A 21,569-nucleotide genomic window follows, 5' to 3' on the forward strand; every position below is an offset into this window, starting at 1 on the left:
AAGAGGATGTGCTTTGCATGCAGAAGATCCCAGATTGATTCCCTGGCATCTCCAGGATTACCAGCTAACATAGATGGGAATCATCATGCCCAAGAGCTGTTGCCCATTTTAAGAAGCTAGATTATGCCAGCACTCAATCCATAAAATAAAATTAAAAATGTGTGATAGTTGCACAAACGTCTTTTTCTTATGTCATTACAACAAAGACTCTGGTGGCACCCCTGCATTTATTTGCAAACTTTGAAAATCATCAGAATTTCGAAAAAATTATAGTGATGATGAACAGCATGAAAACGGCAGCAAAATTACGTTTGTGAAACAAGCACACAATGCATCACAAATTAGTAGATCATATTAATACATAAGCATAGGCAGAGCCCCCATCAGGGAAAACATGGGTGAAAGATAAATGAGCAGGCTTCTGAATGCTAATACTGTAGGTACCCGCCTGATGTTCGTTGGGAGTGCATTCCAAGGGGCAGGTGCCACCACGCTAAAGGCCCTGCTCTTAGCTGATGACCCTTGGAAGCATATGGCACAACGCAACATGTCTCTTCGTTAAAGGTTGGGTTCATGTAGACCACAGAGCCTTTAGGTTTTGTTAAAGGCAGTAGCCCTCTTCACTCCTAAATACATCTGTGTTTAGTAAGCATGTGAGTTAGTGGTGGGATTAATGGGGCTGAGCATGCTAGCTCTGTCACACACACACACACACACACACACACACACACACACACACACACCCTGGTTGTCCTCCACAAATTGAAGGATGACTCTTTGCAGCAGGGAGCCTCTTGTAATGCAGATTCCATCTCCAGGCTGCCGCTTGTGGAGGGTGATAGTATTAGCAATGAAGCTGGTATGCTCACCACACACCCTTCCTATGTCTACTTAACCATGGAGGTTTTTTGGGTGACTTTCAGTGACATGTAACCCGCGTTAAGAGGACTGTCTGTTACCATGCAAGGCAACTGTTTTCTTTCCTTCTTTGTTACCCTACACGGGGCTTTCTCTGTGAAGGAAAATTTGTGCATGAAACAGGCCTGCTTGAGAGAGAGAGAGAGAGAGAGAGAGTCAGCAGGCATGTTTGAAATTCAGAGACATTCTGCAAGGTAAGGAGAGGGCCAGATGGATGCTCCCTGCCCATTAGATACTGGCTCTGACAGGCATTTGTTTCAAGGGGACCTTGCTGCTGTTCTGATCCCAGCCTGTTAATAGCAGGAATTGCTGTAAGTAATGTCTACAGTCATCTGCTTAAGGGACTTGGGGATTTGCAGAGGGGGAAAGAGAGAGAGTGTGTTATTTTTTCTTTTTTAAAAAAGAGCTGTTTAATTTAAAGGACCGAAGTCCCAAGTAGTAATTGACACCCTGCTGCTTCTTGCTTAACTCGGTGCTGTTTGCTGTCCAGAGGCCAAATAATTAGTGTCTTCTAAGAATGGTAAATTATCATAATTTAAAAGGAAGCTTGCCCCTCCATGCATTCGTCCTCTTTTTATGTGAAGCTGGGTAGCATTTCAGGAATGTGATTTCCGTTTTATTCCCGCCACGCAGCCTATTTGGAAGAGATCCAATCGGTGCGACGCCACACCAACAGTGTCCTGGACAGCAGCAACAACTGCAACCCCCCAATTGTCGTTCACTGCAGCGCCGGCGTGGGGAGGACGGGGGTGGTCATTTTGACGGAGCTCATGATTGGCTGCTTGGAGCACAACGAGGTGAGCAAACGGGTCTTTCAGAAGGCGGGCCTCTTCTTGCTTAAATACAGGTGTGTTCCTGCAAGCCCTGCTGCAAAGCGTGAAAGTATGTGGGGAGGAGGTCCACAAATTCCAGCGGGTTAACCAGAGGGTTAAGTCTCAACAAACGTCCAAAAGCCCGGCGGAAGCTTTTGCAAATTGCTTCAGCAGATGCCCAAAGTGGTTGTCAGGTGTTGTGAAAAAATGGAGCGGTGCAAGAAGTAGTCTGTTGACAGTTCTTTGCAAAGCTTAAGGTAAGCAAAATGTCTGTTCACAACACCTTTCCAAACTATTATGCGATTCCCTTTAGATAGGTTTTATAACCTGACCTGGTAAGCAAGGTTCATTACTTTCTTTCAAGTAAGAACTGCGCTCTTAGTGCTGCTTCCTCTACACACTCACACCCACCCCCTTTAAGGTACTTTTTTTCAGGAACAAAATGGCCAACCAAGGTAATCAGATATGGGCTAAACACATTTTTGCAATACGGAGTGCAAAAAAGAAAAAGAAAATGTTTTCATTTAGAGAGTTGCAATAAGTATGCCATGACGTATAAAATATTTCTCCCAGATTGCTAAACATTAAGGAAGCTTGACTTGGAAAACAAGGATGTAGCAACTGATTTGTTTTTGCATCAGGTACGGGGGGGAAAGAGAAATATGGCAGATGCTCAGTTATTGGGCTGGGCTGTGCGAGTCCCAACTGGTCTGCATTCCCTGCCCCCATGCCTAGGCAAGGCTAAGTTCTAACTGGCTTAGCAAAGCAATTAGATCATGAGCTGTTTATCAGATTCCACAGAGCAGCATTCTTTAGTAAGAGTGTGCAAGTATAGCAAATTTCGGAATAGAGAGCTGGCATTCTTAACCTGCATCTGCGTGAATGAGGTGCCTCAAATGGATTGCTCCATCAGGAAACCTGGTCAATGTGGTCCTATTTGGGCTTTGCATTCTGGTTGGTGCTGTCTACCTGGTTCTAGACTTGGGTATGTGTACCCCACTCTCATTCTTTTCAGGGAGAAAGTAATACATGAATGGGACTGTACTATTTTTAAATAATAATAATAATAATTGCCCTCATAGGTACATTAGTCAGTGCTTTGCATGAAACAAGAGCTCCTTTATTTAAATTTTCCTTTATTTAATTTTTTCTATCCCAGCATCCTAGCCTAAAAGACACTGCTCAGGGCAGCTAACTACATGAAAAATTGCCGCTCCTGAAAACAATACAAAACAATTCCAGAGAGACCGAGAGACCAGGTGGCGGTTTAAACAAAACACCCTAAGAACATTGTCTGCCTCTATTGCTGACCGTTCGCCATAATAAACATTGATTGATTGATTGATTGATTGAACATTGTCTGCCTCATAAAATAAAAGCTTGCTAGAATAAAAAGGCTTTCAGTTATTGACAGCTGCAAAAATAAGTATTGCAAAGAACTGGAAATAGAATGGCACCCTAGGATTGGCAGATTAGCTTGATTAAAATACAAACCATCGTAATAATGACCAAACACGTTACAGAAGAACCAAGTAAGTTTATAGAAAGAGGGTCTCTTGTTTGCAGTGCCTTGGAATGATAAATACCAGAACAATATGCAACCGTACAATGCTTTTGCTGTATTGTAAATATATAGCTCATGAACGATATATGAGCAGATTGCAAACTTATATAAAAGCTGTACAAATCAATATTACTGGCAAAAATGGGTGAGGGAAGGAGCTAGCAACCTTCACGGGGCAAGGCGTTCCATAATCTGGGTGCAGCCGCTAAGAATACGCTCTTTCTTGTCCTAGACTGTTGTGATTTCACTGTAGCTGAAACACCAGGTCATGGTGGCAGTGCTGGGCACGATCTCTGCCTGAGACCTTTGGAGAGTAACAGACAATTCTAGCCAGCTGTCTGCCTCAGTATAATGCTGGTTTCATCAGCTTCTTTGGGTAGCTGGGGAACTGCTGACCCCCCCAAAAATCTAGTACAGGCCAGATGATTAATTCATAGAGGATAAGGCTGAGTGGCTACTGGCCACGATGGCTCTGTTCCCCTTCCACTGTAGAGGCACTATGCCTCTGAATATTGGTTGCTAGGTGAGAGTGCTGTTGCCTCAGAATCCTACTTGCAGAATTCCATAGGCATCTGGTTGGCAACTGCTGGTTTTGATGGGCCTTTGGCTTGATCGAGCAAGGCTCTCCGTATGGTCTTTCTCCTCGCGGCGAGGGAGAGGAATGCATGAGAAGCGGAGATTACTACCATCTTGAGAACTTCCCAAAGTGCATCCTTTGAACAAGCCCTGTGATGCAAGATGCAATTATTTATTTAGAGTATTTGTACCTCGCTCTTCAGCCAGAAAGGCTCCCAGAGCGGCCTACATGAAATCAAAACAAAGTCCTCTTATTTCCGTGGCAAGGGAGCTAAAGAGGCTCTTGACACATTGGCATGGTCTGTGCCGGTCTTCCCCAACCTGGTTTCCTCCAGATGTTTTGGATCACAAACTCCAAGCGGCTGGGGCTGATGGGAGTCTGCAGTCCGCAAACATCTGTAGGGAACCAGCTTGGGAAAGCCCCTTTTTGTGTGGAAAGGGACGTTTCAGAAATGAGGTTGTCTGTACACTGGAAATGAACATGGTTTGGTGAATGAAACTGGTGTGAAATCCTGAGGTTAATTTAGAGGGAAAGGACAGAAGGCATTTGTTCTTGGGGTTGTCGGAACATGCCTGGGGGGGCACACGTAGCCCCCAGAATGAGACAGACCTCTCTGGGCATCTTCCTTATGAAGTGCAGCCCAGGACGATCACAAATCAGTCCCAGTGCGCACCAGCGACACATGTCTAAAGACATGTGCACGCTCAATCAATAGAGTATAGCAGAAACGATCGTGGAGCATGAGTATAGCATTCTAAGTGATTCATTAAGCAATATATACAGGACAAAGCAATCATGGCGTCCTCTCGCTTCTTCTCCAAGAGAGAAAGAAAAGTACAGTAGTACAGTACAGCGGAAGAGAGATAAGGCTGACTTCCGTTCTCACACTTTCCAAGCCTAGTAAGTAAACACTGACATGTGATGTAACAATCACACATCCAGCAACAGAGGCGTGAAATTCTAACAGGGTGACTCTTCCAGTCAGAAAGGTAATGGCAGAGTTGATAAAGGCCATTGGTGAGATAAAGTGATGAGGTGAGAAGTGTACTAATTCTACAAAGGCGGGAAAAGCCTGGCTGGTGGGTGGAGAGTCCCCTAAGGACTGTAGTGACTAGGTGAGTGAGGGGAGACTGTTGAGCCATTGATGCAGAGCAAGCAATCCTCTCAGGTGAGGAGCTTGCATCCTGGAAGAAAGAGCTGGCTGTTGCTCAGTGACAGATGTCCTTTGATTTCCCAACCTCTTTTCTAGGAAGTCATTACAGTACTGTTCTCTTTTTCTCATATGAAGACAATAATAAATGCTTTTAATGGCTGCTCCATCTGCAGTTTGCTCTAATTTTGCCACCTTATCTATCTCCACTCTGTTTTCTGCAACTTCATTCACCGTACCAGTTTTGATAGCTACTGAGAGGGGCTGGGCGATGTCTGGTTTTCAACATCGTGATCTATCACCAGCTAAACATAGCGCTATACCGATATATCACAATGTCTGAAATAAGGATGGAACTATGTAGAGGCAAACGGGGTGATGTCCTGGCAACCTCTACTACTTTAGGGTTCTAAAATGGATACATCTTTTACTTACCTTCAACATGTTATTAACATTTGTTATTTTAATGTACAGAGCAACAGGGGCAGCAGGAATCATGAGGGAAGCAATAGCCGGCTTCACGGTTTCTCCCACGTCACAATTTTTTTTACATATTTATATTTGTACATTTATATGTACATATTTTTACATATTTATATTCCTTCAATTTTGCAGAGAGTGGATGTTCCAGTGATGCTGCAACACCTGAGGGAGCAAAGGATGTTCATGATCCAAACCATCGCTCAGTATAAATTTGTCTATCAAGTCCTCATCCTCTTCCTTCAAAACTCTAGACTCATTTAACAGCCTCAGAAGAGACCCAGCTGTTTTCCCATACATGCAGCCTTCTGGATCTGGCTGAGAATCCCTCCCTCCATGTTGTTGTGGGGGGCGGGGCGTGTTCTTTTGGCAGTATTTTGTGACGAATACACAAAATTGACAGTAGGGAGACCTTGTTCTTCCTACAAATTATTTTATACGAGATAATTTATTATTATTATTTTTCCTCGCAATGATGTGTGAATGTTCTTAATTTGTGAAACACGTTATGACTTTGGAATTATGGAAACACATTTCATATGGCTGACCTTCTTTTTACAACCTGACAGTTCCTATCTGACAGCGTTCTCTCGACTTTTGCATTTCTGTACGACCTGTTAGGCTGTTTTTATTCTTCAATTTGGAGGGATGCAACCTATTTTCAGGGCATAGAAGAGGTGACTCATAGTAAAAAATAATGGATTTTGTCCGAATCTAAAAGCAAATATCTTTTTCTATACAGGCAACTCCCAATTTACGCATATAAGTGAAATCATGTATTTTGAAACACTATTGAAAAGGCTGCAAACACCCCATTCAGCCCCCTTTTGTGACATTTTTGTGATGTTTTCGGGTCTCTTCTGCGTTCGGTGTGATGCGTGTGTGTGCAGTCGCACACATATCAGATGCGCCTAAAACAGTTGCTGCCTGTCATATTACGTTGTTCTGTGTGATGCATGCAGCTTTTTACAGAAAAGCAGCCTGGTTTCCAGTCGACTCTTAACATCCAGGTGAGCAGCATTGGGCAGGAATGCTCATATTGTCTTGGTGATGGTTGAAAGCAATACTTTTGTGTGTGTAGCCACAAAAAAAGCTCAAATGGTTTAAATAGAATCTGTCATTGACATTATCCTCTAACACCCCAGACCCACTTCACTTCCTTTTTCTCCCATAAATGGTATTGAATCCTGGCTCAGGAAAAGATTTCACTTGACTAAGCAAAGGATCTTGTGAGTAGAAATGGATCACCCGGTCGTGTGTCAGTTTGTCACATGTTTTGGCTATCAGTCACATTCCGCCTTCTTTTCACATTAGATCTGATTTTTTTATTATTATTTTTTAGAAAAGTAAAACTCTGTACGAAAACTCATATTTAAATACAAATCTAAATACATATTCTAAATGTGTATTTAACTGCATATCTTATCGCAGAAGAAATGTACGGGTTTCAAAAGGTATTTAACTATAAAATGCAGATTTTTTTTTAAACAGACAAATTTTTGGTACTTTAGCGTGTAGCAAAATTTGGGAAAGTGCAAAACCTGAAGAGTGATGATTTTCCATTCCATGCCTTTGTCCCCAGGAAATGAGAACGGGGTTTGTTTGATTTAAAAAATGCAGACAGGGCAAAATCCCACCCACCCAGCCAGCCAGCCCTATCAGTGAGTTTATGGAACATTTGGGAGGGAAACCAGAACTGATTTTGTGTGAAAACAGTATGTGGATTTAATTCCGGTAATGATAATAAATTCCTTGGCTGAGCACATGCTCAGAGGCTCCCTTATCTTTAATTCTTAGTCTTTGCCTGCCCCGTGGTAGACATCATAGCTCCAGTACAAAAGAAAGTTGGAAGCCTGCTCAGGCCTTGTTCAGGGAACCAGCCACTGAGAAGTTCTTCTGTGCAGGCCCATGAGATTTCACAGCTCCCACTCATTTCAACAGACCTTGTGGGTACCATAAATATCCACACTCTGATTCCTAGAGTACATTTTTAGGGTAAAGAAGTACTTTCGAACATCAGGAGCTGCCTTGTATTGTGAGTCAGACCTGTGCCCTCCTAGTCTAGACTGGCAGTGGCTGTCCAATGGCCATTCAGCTGAGAAACCTGATGATTGGCCATGGAATTGTTTGCAGGAAGAGGGTGCCTTCCACTTCTAAGCTGTGCATGGCCCCTCCTTCAATGATGCATCTATGATGTTCTGTCAGTGGTTCTTTGACCTTCTGTTTGTTTGTTTGTTTGTTTGTTTGTTTGTTTGCATGCTGTCAATTTCAGGCAACAATGCTTAAGCAGCTATTGCTGAGATTGGCGGGCAGCTGGTACCCTTCTGTCCTAAGAGCAACACTGGATGTAACAAAAGAAAGCAGGGACAAATCCCAGTTTTTATTCATTTAATCAATCGTATGGATTTGTTGAGTGTGAATTTTAAAAAAGTGGGTGGAACTCGATGCTGCGCTAAGGTGATGGTTCCGTCAGTTCAGACATTACTGTATTAAATCTCCCTTCTCCGCCGCCAGCACTGGGGGTTCTCCCAGTCTTCCCAAGCAGATGTGAGAAGGCATGAGGGGTGTTGTGTGGGGAGGACAAAGAATGTGGGGTGGGGAGTCCAATTGCACTAGCAGGACTCATTGTGCTGGGTTCTACTTAGCTCAATGTTTCTCAACCTGTGGGTCCCCAGATGTTGTTGGACTACAACTCCCATCATTCCTAGCCAGCATGACCAGTGGTCAGGGAAGATGGGAGTTATAGTCCAACAACATCTGGGGACCCACAGGTTGAGAACTGAACCCAGTCCTCAATTTCTGAAGCAAAGAGCATTAGAAATGAATTCCCTTTATGTTTAGGTAATGCACACAAACGTCATAGCAGAGCTCATCTTAGAACAGGCATTCTCTTCTGTGTAAGAGAATAGGAGAAACGTGTATATTAAGATGGTGCTGGCTTCTTATCTGTACCATTTTATAAGTACTGGTGCATAATCAAGCTGCACACTTTGACCTTTAGAGCAAATCTATGGAGGGAGATGGAGGAATACATCATGGAGGGAGTTCCATTGTTCTCCCCCACCCACTTTTTATTTGTTAGGCTTTTCCTCTTCCATTGGAAGAAATGAAAGGTTTTTGTTTTTTTAATCCCATGGAAATCCAGTGGGAGGGAAAATAACTCCATTCGTATAGTCTCTCTCCCTTCCCCCATGCTCCAATTCTGGGGGCCAATTTCGGCAATGATGGGGCTTTGAATCTACTAGATCTGGATCTGCCGCTGATGTGACCTTCTTTTTAACCCTTTCACCCTTGGGACACCAATGACATTTCAGTGCCACCAATGACATTCATTCAGTGCCCAGAGGCCTGTAGCCACAGACTTCCATTTCAGATTGCAGAGAGGCACAGTTTCCAGTGGGACTCCCAACTGCCCTTCTTGGGAGCTTAGGATTTCTCCCTGAAAGTGTTGTTTTTAATTGACGAATCAATCAGACTTTATACCTCCTAATGAAATGGTAGACCACATTGAGATACTTCAAGTTGCCCCCAAAATGATGAAGTGAAGAAAGCACAGGGAAAGCCCCTCGCTGATGCACCTTTAGAAATTCTGCTGCTTCCTTAGTTAACTCCAATTTTCAATCCAGCATCTCCTTGCCGATGCCAACATATCTCTTGTTAAATTAGCTGCAACCATTTAAAGTCTTTTAGTGGCATCTGCATGATAATTGCACAGAGACGCTTTGTATCTGGGAAGCCGGCCAAGGAATAAACCTTGAAGCAAAGTGTATTAAATTAGTTATCTCATTATAGCTTTTTGAATAATTTCCTAATGATGAATTAAGTTTGAACCCAGAGCTGTCAAGTCCCATTGCTCCATTTGGCCTGACAGGTAGGGAGTAAGATGGGGGAAATCAACCACTCTGAGGTCTGATTACGACGAGATCTGGGTTGGAATGGGTATATTCTTGGCTTTTCTGGAAGTGCGCAAACAAAAAAAGAGCCATATTTAATAAGCAGGCATAATGGATGCTAAAAGGGAAAAGTCGATGCAAAGCCGCCAAGGCTTTTTGTCACAGTGCACACATCTTGCACACAAAATTAGAAGGGAAAGCCTCCTGCAATGAGTGAACAATGCTCACCAGCGAGCCAAATAGTTGCTAACATAATAAGCAACAATTTTCATGCTATTCCTAAAATGGCTGATGGGTGTTCAAAGTGACTTTCCTTCTTTTTTAATTAAAACGCCTGTTAAATTTAGTGTGATTTTTCACATTAGATTTGACCTTGGCAACTTTCTTAACATCTTACTCAAAACAAGAGATCCTTGCATATCTTCAGTTATTCCTCTTTACCCTTAATTATAACACTCACCAGTATATCAATACTGGTGTCCCCCCCGGTTTTAGTAGGGTCACTTGACAAAAGTAAAACTTAAGGTTGTGATTTCAATGAAGTGCTTTCTCAAAACCCAAGATCCTTCTCGGATCGCATCAAAGTTTGGGAATGAATTTGCCCCAGAATAAATGGGAGCAGGACTTTTAAGAGAGCTGCTTTCCATTACTTTGCCATAGTTTTATTATGCAGCCCTTTGGCTTTTTTTCTTTTATTATTAACACAAGTCTCTGCTCAGTAGTCCATAATCCAGATAAAGTTAGTTGAAAAACCACATGCCTATTCAAGAATGGGTCCTGTGAGGGCTGAAAGAAGCAAGATTTGTTGAGAAAGCTGGGTTGTGTCCCAATGGTTCATCTATCTTGGGAGTTTAATATAAACTGTTATTAACCAGGTATCTGCATACAAAGAAGAGTGATGTTTATATGAACCCCATTTCTTTCTGCAGAAAATTAATGCTTTACTAAATCACCCTGTCTGACAGTTGACCTGTACACCCAAACTCCATGACCTTTCTTTCTGACTTTGTTGGATGACCAGTACTTCATTAACTTTTAGGAGAGTCTTGGTTTTTTTTAATGTATTTTTATTAAAGATTTAGGAGAATCTTGTTGACAGTTTAAGCGTGTCTAAGATGGCAGCAGTAGTTTTATGCCCTTCCCTGGGCAGATCCAAACTGGCCATGATGATTCTTGCTTTAGTGATATCTAGGTCACGACTGTCACACCTGTCATATTATTATTGGGATTACAGCTAGTCCAGATGTCAAGCAAAACCATAGTGAGCTTATGATGCTGATGCTGAAACACCTATGTTGTTTTCCTGGCCCAAAGCAAAGTGCTGGCGATGGCCTTTTAAGTCCTAAATTATTGAAGGATAGCTTTCTCTTATATGGATCTCCTCACAGTTAAAAATCTTCCTGAAAAGGCCTCCTCTGGCTTCCTCCACTAGGCGTACTGTAAGGACATTCTTCTCCCATATGAACCTTCTCAGAAACATAGATATTTGGTTCCTATTTTATGAACATTCCTGCTTTCTAATGTTGGATGGGTAGCTATTGTAGATAGGGGCCTTTTTATCTGGTTGTCCCCAGATTATGGAAGCACTGCTCAGGGACATATTCCAGGAATCATCATTGCTATCTTCCGGTACCAGGTGAAATCTCCCTTGTACATCCTAGCTTTATATGAACTTCTGCATTGTGGAGCCTTGCGTATCTGCAGAGGCTCCCAGAGCAATTGAGAACTCTGGAAGATCACACAAGGTCTGGGAGGTGTTTCACAGTCCCAGGAGAAGGCCATGGGTAGGCAAATCGCCTTCTCAGTCTGGCCCGCAGATGGTCCAGGAATCAGCATGTTTTTACATGAGTAGAATGGGTCCTTTTATTTAAAATGCATCTCTGGATTATTTGTGGGGCATAGGAATTCATTCATATCCCCCCCCCCCAAAAAAATATAGTCTGGCCCCCCACAAGGTCTGAGGGACGTGGACCGGCTCCCTGCTGAAAAAGTTTGCTGACCCCTGGCTTAGGCCATGTCTCTGCAGCTCCTCTCTACCTGTGTTGCATCTGAGGGCAATAACACCTGAAGAGGACTAATGTCAGTTGGTTGAATTTTTTAGACTGGTCATGGCTTACCTATCTGTATTTAACTGCTTTTGTCGCCTGCCTTACAGATGTTTTTATAGTTGTATGCTGCAGATTTTTGCAAAGTGGCTTGAATGCCATGGTTGGGCACACACAAAAGAAAAAAAGAAACGCTTTTTTATGAACCCTGGTTCCATTAACAGGTTCAGAATCTAAATTCCCCCCTTCCCCCAAAACATAAGGTCTGAAAATTAATTCATCGCAGCCCCTGTTCTTCTAAAACACTTGTTTTTCTGCTGCTATCTGCTGCTGCCTTTAAAGGCATTAATAAAAAAAAAAAAAATAGAAGCTGCAAGGAACTAAAATTAGCCTGTTGGGATCACCTCTGATGGGAACGTTCTCTCTCTTTGTGTAAACAGGAGTATCTGTTTTACAGAATGGTTGCATGTGCATTATTTCTATAATGCACCGGTATAATCATATCTGACTTGTGTTATACAGACTAACACACTAAATCAATTTTACATCACTGGATTGTTGTTAGTCTGGTTTTACTGCAGTATTTTTCTGTATCACCAGGGATTTTCTTTGTTGAGTCCAGAGCCATTATGAGAAAGACTTATGTTCTTCTGTATGTATAAATTTTGTAAACAATTGAGTTCAACTATTTTTATCTCCATTAATCCGGTATGACTGCCAGACACCTTTTTGTACTATTGAAAGTCTGTTTTTAAATAAAAGAAATCTATGCATGCATGCTATTTTGTACCCTAATGTATATTCATATCAGAACATAAGCTTATGCTTGTCGGTTTTGTTTTGTATAGAACCGATTGACTTTTGACAGTATTTTTGCACTTTTTTCCCTTTTCCTTCCTGTTTTATAAAGTTTTCTTCAGCATTAATAATTGCAATATTTTTTTTACTCCTTACACTACCTTTGTGTAAATACCTGCCTTTTGCAGCAAAAGAAAGTTTTGCCTCAAGCTTTTGTTTTGTAAGAGACTATGCTTAGCCTTCATATTATGCAATAAAACTTTCTGCCCTCAAAATTCTAGTGGTCATCTTTGAAGACAACGGATGGGATATATTTATTGAACATTGTAACTTCCCTCATTATAGAGTAGCAGCCAGCATAATATAGCCTCATTGACTGCAAAAATGGGAGGGTTGCCATGCACATGTGAAAGAAGGAATGTGTTACAGCATTTTCTCAGTGACGGGAATGATGTCAGTTTAAATGCCTGGTCTGATACTTTGGTGCAAAGCAAGACCATGTATCTCCCAACATTCTTGACGGAATAGGCCATGGGTAGGCAAACTAAGGCCTGGTGTCCGGATCCGGCCCAATCACATTCTCAATCCAGCCTGCAGACGGTCCAGGAATCAGCATGTTTTTACATGAGTAGAATGTGTCCTTTTATTTAAAATGCATCTCTGGGTTATTTGTGGGGCATAGGAATTCATTCATTATTTGTTTTTTCAAAATATAGTCCGGCTCCCACAAGGTCTGAGGGACAGTGGACCGGCCCCCTGCTGAAAAAGTTTGCTGACCCCTGGATTAGGGCAATATTACCCTGGTTAGTCTGCAATGCCACACTGCTTGCAGGATGACAAATGAGTGCAGTGAATTTTGCACAATAAATTTGCACGCTGGGCGGTAAGTGATGCTTGTATGTTTGTAGGATGTATGTTCAGAGGAGTGTGGGGGAAGAGACCATGGCTGCTAAGCTGATCTACTAGAATATTAAAAAACGTAAAGTGCCTTTGCAAATTCATTTTGTGTGACCTGCACACAAAGTCCTTAGCTCACATGCTATTTCCCAGTTCACACACAATAGTAGTAGTGACTAGTCTCAAAGCATCCTAGGAGCATCGCAAGGCTGCAAACAGAGTCCAAAATAAAAAGACACCCTCCTCTAACTGTGCCATCCAGCAGTGTGTATATTGATCCCTGATAGCAATTCTACACTCTTTTATCCAGCAGACATCTTGATGTGGTGAAATAGCAAAGGGTAGCAAGTAAATAGATGATCCTATTGCTTTTCCTTTGCATGTGTGCCTAAGGTACAGCCACTACTCGAGTTAGTTCCAATTGCCTTCCATTTTAGAATTGCACTGTTAGCACCCTTTGTTTGGAGTTTGGTAACACATCCGCTAGCAGCAATGCAATTCACAGAAAGATTTTCATCAACTGTTGCATCCCAGCCATAGCAAGCATTTGATTAAAACTCTGCTATCGGAAAGTATCAAGACATGGCCAATCTGCTTGGAAATTATGTTTCATTGACTAATTTCATTTCCTGTAAAACATGTGCTTCAGGGCCTTCTATGGATTTGTTAAGTGTTAAGCTTCCAACTGTTCGTCCTTATATTTTGACGTGTGAGAGTTTATGGCAGTACCTTCAGAGAGGAGGGAAAGCCTGGCCAGTACATCTGTCCACGGCATGCAGTTGGTCTGTGCTGCCTCTGTGCACTAAATACTGCTACTCATGAGCACAAATAGGGCAGATCTAACCATTTAACTTCCACGTGGACCCACTGGCAACCTGTATGTGCAGCTTCAGCTGCTCAGTGGAGGAAACTGGACAAACATGTGCACCTTAAGGTGCATCTTGATGCACATCATCATAATGCTTGCTTTCTGCAGAAGAGGAATGCCTTCTTAAGGGAGGAGGGGGGAAATACATAGCCTCATGCCGTGTACACATGGCCGTGTGGATACAACAGACATAAACAACACAGCTGAAATCCTGAGCACATGCACCTGGGCATAAGCCCCACTGAAAGGAGTGGGACTTACTTCAAGGTAGACGTGCATAGGATTTCACTGAGAATTTATGCCGCTGGCATTCATTCATTCATTTATAGTTTATCCAGATTCCATAGAAGCACATCCTTTCTGGTAAGTTCCACTTACGATGACTGCTCTGAAAACATCGCCAAGTACAGAAGGCTTCAGGTTTTAAATGGAGGGAACTTTTATGAAACTCTCAACCTAGAAGACATTAATATGCAACACTGGAAAAAGAAAATTCCCACACATATGAAGAATCACAGAGGTGGAAGGGACCTTTGAATTTTATCTCACCCAAGCTCTTACTCAGTGCAGGATCAACAACGGAGGATGAAATGACAGTATCCATGACAGGCGGCTTTGGCAGCCTCTGCCTAAATATCTCCAGCAAAATAAAATATATAATAATAATAATAATATCATCCTCTACTGCTGAGCTGCTCTCTTTTCTCTCTGCTTCTAATAATAATAATAATAATAATAATAATAATAATAATAATAATAATAATTTATTTATACCCCGCCCATCTGGCTGAGTTTCCCCAGCCACTCTGGGCGGCTCCCAATCAGTATTAAAAACAATACAGCATTACATATTAAAAACATCCCTGAACAGGGCTGCCTTAAGATGTCTTCTGAACGTCAGGTAATTCTTTATCTCTTTGACATCTGATGGGAGGGCGTTCCACAGGGCGGGTGCCACTACCGAGAAGGCCCTCTGTCTGGTTCCCTGTAGCCTCACTTCTCGCAATGAGGGAACCGCCAGAAGGCCCTCGGCGCTGGATCTCAGTGTCCGGGCTGAACGATGGGGGTGGAGACGCTCCTTCAGGTATACAGGACCGAGGCCGTTTAGGGCTTTAAAGGTCAGCACCAACACTTTGAATCGTGCTCGGAAACGTACTGGGAGCCAATGCAGATCTCTCAGAACCGGTGTTATGTGGTCCCGGCGGCCACTCCCAGTCACCAGTCTAGCTGCTGCATTCTGGATTAATTGCAGTTTCCGGGTCACCTTCAAAGGTAGCCCCACGTAAATACCAGTTGCTGGAAACTGCAGCTGGGGAGAATGCTGTTGAGGTCAGGTTGTACTTGCATGCTTTGCAAAGGAATGTGGTTGACCACTATTAGAAAAGGGTGCTAAACTAGATGGACCACTGACCTGATGGAGCAGGACTCTTATGTTCTTAAGAAGTTTCTCCTAATGTTTAGCTGAAATTAGCTTCCCTGTATTTTCCACTCTTTGGTTCTAGTCCTGCCCTTTGGAATCTTCCGCCTACTGTTTTGGAGTTGCTAAGATTCTGTAAGATTGGGCCGCAAAGCTAATTGACTGGAACCAGTTTCTTGGGTGATACTGCACCCAGTTCTTAGCAAAGAACAATAGTAAAGTCAACCCTACATCTCTCCTTATTCCTGAAGATACGTAAGACCCCAGAAACTTGTGCTAATACATCCATACACAATTTGCAGGGAACAGTATGTTTCCATTATCCATGTTGACATTGTTATCCTAAGTGTGGACACACAGTGTTAGAAACAAATAACTGGAGTCAATATATGCAAGAGCTAAGTTTGTAACAAAATTTTGGAGTGCAAATGTTGCAGCTACAATGAATGTGCCTGCAATGCATTTTTCGAAAGACAAAGTTCACGTCACAATAAGAAGGAAAGCAATCAAGCCGGCTCAAGCAAGGCTGTCCCATTTTAATTAATTGCTTTGCATGGCTAAGATACATAGTACATTGAAATCTGTAGAGAAAAGAATTGGTCATCTCTGCACATGATCAATCAAAGGCATTAGCTGTATGAAACCGTGGCATTTCCTTAGTGGGGAAAAAGCATTCAAAATTAATTCATCAAGGCTCAAGATATTTCACATCAACCTCAGAGAATGCAAGAGGTAAGGCCCGGGTGCACCACATGTTTGTCATTCCAATTATTTTACAGAAAAGCTTTCATCCCATGTCAATTTTCAAAGCACTCCTGAAGTTTCCATAGCAAGGCTTTTAAAGAAAGGTTGAAGGATTGCATAGATTCAAAGACTCAGTGGGCCTCTAATTCCTTTTTGATCTCTATAACGTATGGATGATCTTTCCCATGTGCTATCTCCATGATGGCAATTGCCTGCGAAAGAGGGAGAGAAAAAATACAATTGATTCAGACAGCCTTGGTTTATGAAATGTTCTCGTCAGGGATTCCAAAGAGTCAGAAACCTCTGACTGGTTTTTGTCCCCTTAAATGTACCCAACTGAAAACAGCCCATTTGATTGTAAAGAATCAAACCTTATTATATACACAGCACCTTTTGATCCTAAGAGATCTCCAAACTCTTTTGAAAGGCACAGACAAGCAAAAAAGTTAAACGACATTGTATCTGCCTTTCTGTTCTAAACTTAACCAGAAGATGACTCTCAGACAGAGCTGCTTCGAGCAGAATTTGGGCCTGCTTGTACTTGAAAGCAAGATGGAGTCTGGATGGTCAATGGGAGAGGGTGATGGTTTAGCCATTAACTGGGATGACCACAACCCTCCATCTGTTACTCTGACTAGAACAGCTCCAGCATCACCCTTTGCTGGTCCTCCTGTAACCAATTTCCCCCCGAGTTTATGACGCAACAGCCACAGCATTCAGATGCTGCAGATTGAAGTTGAAGATTAGTTGCCAAGTTGCCTGGAACCACTGGCACTGAGGCGACTTCTTGGCATCTGCATTTCAAGCCTGTGTTGCACTACTTTGGTCTTCAACTCCAAAATAAAGTTTGTAGCCAAGGCTGCAACCCTATACAGGCAACGACCAACTGACATGCAACTCTGACCGCATGTATCACGGCAACCTGGAGGTGGCTGGAAAAGGGGGTGGAGTAAGGCATAACGGGATAGAGCAGGTTTATGCATGCTCTGTCAATGTGCACAGGGATCAAGAACAGAATCCCCGTGCAAATTGGTCGTTGCCTGTACCCACTTAGCTAGAGTAAGTTCTAATGCACTTAATGGGACTTACTTCTACATTGGTATGTACAGGATTGCACTGTAAATTAATACTTTACATGCTATTTTTTAAAAGGTCCACCTGAATCCTCCTTTTGATGGTGCACACCTGTGCAGCAGAAGCATGTTTTAGCCATCCCTACCTTACTGAATTAAGATAACTAAAAAATTAAGGAAGCTGTGCACAGCAAGCCTAGGATTCACGGGTGAAGTTCAACAACACCATTTCTAGGTCGATGTAGAAAATCCAGCCGTTTTTTCCATCTTTTCAACCAGTATGCCGTGGCACCTTGGAATGCCTTGAATGATGGTCAGGGGTGCCACAGGCAACACTGGCCTCTGTCCCTCTTTCCTTCCTTCCCTCCTCTGATGCTCGCTTGCGTCTCTGCCTCTCAGTGACTTGCATAGCTGTTTGTTGCGGCATCCCTGGCTACAAGTTCCCCAGGCGAATGGTGCCTCTGGGGTTGGCCAGGGGGTACTGGTTGCCAGAAGCTGAGGCAGCCTCGGAGAAAGCAAGCAAGCAGGCAAGCAAGCAAGGGAGCCCAGCCAGCTACCCCTTGCTGTTGGGAATGGACAGACAAGTCCCAAGCCCCTGTGGGGCAGTGTGAGGAGGCACCTCTCTTTGGGGCAGAGAGGGGCAGCTCAGAGACCAAGGGTGGTGGCAACAGCTGTCCAGAGGACTCCTAAGGAGAGGGGAGAGGAGAGGAGGCTGAGGGAACACTCCACAAGGGTGTTCAAAAAAGGGTGAGAGGCTGCCAGCTCTGCAGGCAAGGGGTGACAGAACTGGGCTCCTGAGCCCCACAGGGGTGCCACAGAAAGAATGTAGCTGGTCAAGGGAGCCGTGAATTCAAGAAGGTTGAAAACCACTGCCTTAGGGAACAGTGCTCACAGACTGGATGCCCTACCAACTAATGCTTACAGGTCTGTCAGTATAGAGAGGGCTCCACAGCAAAGCCCTTGCAAGGTGAAGGTGAGGAAAGGGAAGCCAAACCAAAACCCTCCAAAACCGATTAATACACTTCCTGGCCCCCCCCCACTCCACCTAACAAGGTTTTCCAGCGACAGGGGGAAAAATATTTTGACTACCATATGCACTAACATTCAAGATAGCTACTGAAATGCAATCTGCTTTGTGCCATATGCCAGCTTCCATCAGAGCCAAGAACATTCAGTTTCTGAACAGCTCTTGATTGTACACAAAACCACAGAAACTGAGAGTGACTTCTCAGTGACGGATCCTGTTGGGAAAACCGTGTGTACCAATTAAATTGAACTGCCGGTTGCTGCCACCTTAATTGAAGGAGATTTGGGGCAGCAAAGGTAGGAGCAAAAGTACTATCCGTAGATTTGAGTTATAAAATAATCATTTTGGAATGGGAAGAAGATTTTCATTTTGCCAATTCAGGAAGCTGTAGAAGGTGGCTGGAAAATTAAGTACTATAGCTATGCAAAGGCAGTTCAGAATTTCTACCCAAGCGAAACATTTATAAGCATGTCATAAGGGCATCTAAGGGGCTGGGGGCTGGGGGTGGTGTGAGGATACCTTCTTGAGAGCCTTAACGCCAGCAGGTCTGTTTTCCAGGCCCATGTAAAGTCTCCCCAGTTTCAGCCACATGGAGGCCACATTGAGGGAATATAAAGGATAATGTTTACTGCAAAAAAAGAAAAACAGGAACAACATCTGCTTTCACCAGAACTTGAAACCACAGTTCTACAAAGTTTGTTTGCAACAGCTCGGCAGGCCAAGACACACATCTTGCTCTTCCTTTTATGCAATTATTGATAATGGTTGATTTAGCATTTTCTTTTTAAACATGTGTAACAATTTCACCAAATGAATTGTACAGGACAAACATAAAACAAATTGCACATAAAATACTTTGTAATAATAAAATTTATCCGTTTACTTTTAATAAATCAAGGAATTGTGTCATAGCTGCATGTGCTCTATTCTGCCAGTATTCCATTCTAACAAAGTGTTCCCTTCGCCTTTCCACTCCGATCTCACGGGATTAGTTTATTCAGACATAACCCCACAGGCATATACTTTGCTCTCTTATTCTGCAATGGAAGGAATTATTGGTGCGCTCCACTTTTCTTTCTTTTTGCTAACGCATTCCGGCTGTTGCCAACATATACACACACGGTCAATTTGTGATCATCTCACGAAATGGACTTTGGTCAAATGAGGCTCATACTTTTGAAGGGCAAACTACACACTTAGACCAGAGATCAGGTGAGCAGAGGGGCAACCCGAGAGCAATTTCGCAGCTGCAATGTCAACATGCCGCTGGTTGCACAGCCAGCCTAAACTAGCTTAGAAGATCAGTCTCCATGTCTCCATGCCCCACCAAAAAAATCCAAAAACCTAGGCAAATCACCGGGGTGAAAAATCTGATTCGGGCTCCAGGGGAAGAATGTGCCATTGTGTTTTCCCAACCACCGCTCCCCACCAGCTGATCTATGACTTCATACTGGCATCTGATTCAAAGGGAGATGTTCGTTTACCCTCCACAGCTGGAGAGAAAATTATGCCCCGAGATAATTTGTTGAGCAGCCTCGCCACTGGCTCACACACAACAGTAGGGTGTGCCATGCCACAGTCTCTGGGCTTAACATGCTGCTGGTAGTGCTCCTCTCTGCATGGGCCGCAGGGCAATGTTTGCAACAGAATATAAAAGAACACAACAGAACCTCAAACATTAACAGCTTCCCAATACAGGGCTGCCTTCAAATGTCTACAAAAAGTCATAATTATTGATCTCCTTAATATCTGATGGGAGGGCGGGTGCCACTACCGAGAAGGCCCTCTGGTTGTTTCCCTGTAGCTTCACTTCTTGCAAGGAGGGAACTGCCAGAAGGCCCTCGGTGCTGGATCTCAGTGTCCAGGCTGAATGATGGGGGTGGAGATGTTGCTCCAAGTCACTAATCTAGCAGCCCTATTCTGGATTGTAGTTTCTAAGCCACTTACAATTCCTAGATGAACATACAGTTTTTGCACTTCTCCAAATTTTCTGCTTTTCCAGCAGAAAACAAGTACCAATATGCATATATTTTGGATAAAACATGTTCAAAGATATGTATTTAAATAAAAATTACCATGCAGATTTAACCTCTCCTCCACTGAGTGATTTATCTTGGTAGATCAAATCTAACCTTGCAGGGGGAGACATTTTATCAACTAGGATGATTCTCCTGGATCACCAGACAACCTACTTTTAAAAAGTGCTAACCATGTTTCATATAAAAATTGCACCTGGCAAGGACAGTTCTAGAAAAATTCTAAGGGGATTTCCCACTTTCCATCACACAGGAAGGAGTACCTCCAAGATTATGCCCGTTGCAACACATACTTGTATGTTCCTTCCCCATTCAGTTACAACAAAATGCTTTCCTGCCCCCCTCAAAGCTACCATTTCATTCATATGGTGATTTAAATAACATTAAACCTCACACAATCAACTAAGTATTCTTCAGTCAGCTGACAGCCCCGCTTCCGAAATATGTAAATAATTCAGGAGTTGGTTTCTTGGGATAACAAGCACATAATTATCTTGTTTTGCTTTTACCTGCTAGGCTTGGCTTACACAGAAACAGTCATTAATGAGATCAGTTCATTGAATTGGAAGGTGAAGGTGTGTTTGGGTGGGTGTGTTTCTTTAGAGACATTTCGGCTTACTACATCATACAAATTACACAGAAGAATTCAGGAACGCTACCTGTATGGTTTGATAATCTTCTGCCCGTAGCGCAAAGCACCCTCCCAGTCTTGCATGTACAGACAGACTCCCATAGCCTGGTACATCATGTGCAGCATGTAAACATTGCTCTCGACAAACACAGAGCCCATCTTGTCCAAGCTAAGCTCGCAAACCTCGAGCAGTTCACTTGGGGGTAAGCCAAAAGTTAAGGAGAACAGAAAGGAAGCGGGAAACGAATGCCCAGTTATGACTCCAGGGCTACACAGCTGAACACCTGTTCCTGAAAAGCCAAGTCTTCTTAAGCAAAATCACAAGTGTTACATACAGAAACGTATAGCCCTGATCCATTGCAGAAACACACAAGTTGGAAGGGACTTAAGAGCTCATGTGGTCCAAGTTCTTGCTCCACACCGGAAGTGCAATGCAGGGTGCAAGAAAGACATTCCTGGGCCTCTGATTAGACAAAGGATGCCCAGTGTATCTGGAGGCAGTTTGTTCCTTTGTTGCATAGACTTTTCTCCTGAGGTTTAGCTTAAAAAACCTGTTTCCTTGCCATTTCCACTGCTCTCTAGGAGTATCAGAGGATAAGCCTGCCCCATCTTTGCCATGACAGCCCTTCAAGTATTTGT

The 21,569-nt window shown here is 43.1% G+C and overlaps 2 protein-coding genes across 4 annotated transcripts in view; one reads left to right on the forward strand and one right to left on the reverse strand.

The window, feature by feature from the left end:
* PTPN14 (protein tyrosine phosphatase non-receptor type 14) overlaps positions 1–21,569 on the forward strand; it is a 439,438-nt gene that overhangs the window by 100,399 nt on the left and 317,470 nt on the right. For 2 of the 3 annotated variants that reach the window (XM_081854527.1, XM_081854528.1), the window contains exons 18-19: positions 1,552–1,715; positions 5,637–6,256. The exons of the other annotated variant lie outside the window; for it this stretch is intronic. In XM_081854527.1, the coding sequence (XP_081710653.1) occupies positions 1,552–1,715; positions 5,637–5,765 (293 nt within the window). In that variant the 3' untranslated portion in view covers positions 5,766–6,256. Of the gene's footprint in view, positions 1–1,551; positions 1,716–5,636; positions 6,257–21,569 lie in introns of those variants that run through there. 3 annotated transcript variants of the gene reach the window in all.
* Positions 15,936–21,569, reverse strand: part of SMYD2 (SET and MYND domain containing 2) — a 34,508-nt gene continuing 28,874 nt past the window's right edge. Inside the window, exons 10-12 of the mRNA XM_081854875.1 lie at positions 20,959–21,133; positions 18,783–18,891; positions 15,936–16,375 (exon numbers count right to left, since the gene is read on the reverse strand). Coding sequence (XP_081711001.1) covers positions 16,295–16,375; positions 18,783–18,891; positions 20,959–21,133 — 365 coding nt within the window. The 3' untranslated portion in view covers positions 15,936–16,294. The remainder of the gene's footprint in view (positions 16,376–18,782; positions 18,892–20,958; positions 21,134–21,569) is intronic.

This window comes from Podarcis erhardii (assembly GCF_964252035.2).
Source record: "Podarcis erhardii genome assembly, chromosome: 3".
Classification (NCBI taxonomy): domain Eukaryota; kingdom Metazoa; phylum Chordata; class Lepidosauria; order Squamata; family Lacertidae; genus Podarcis; species Podarcis erhardii.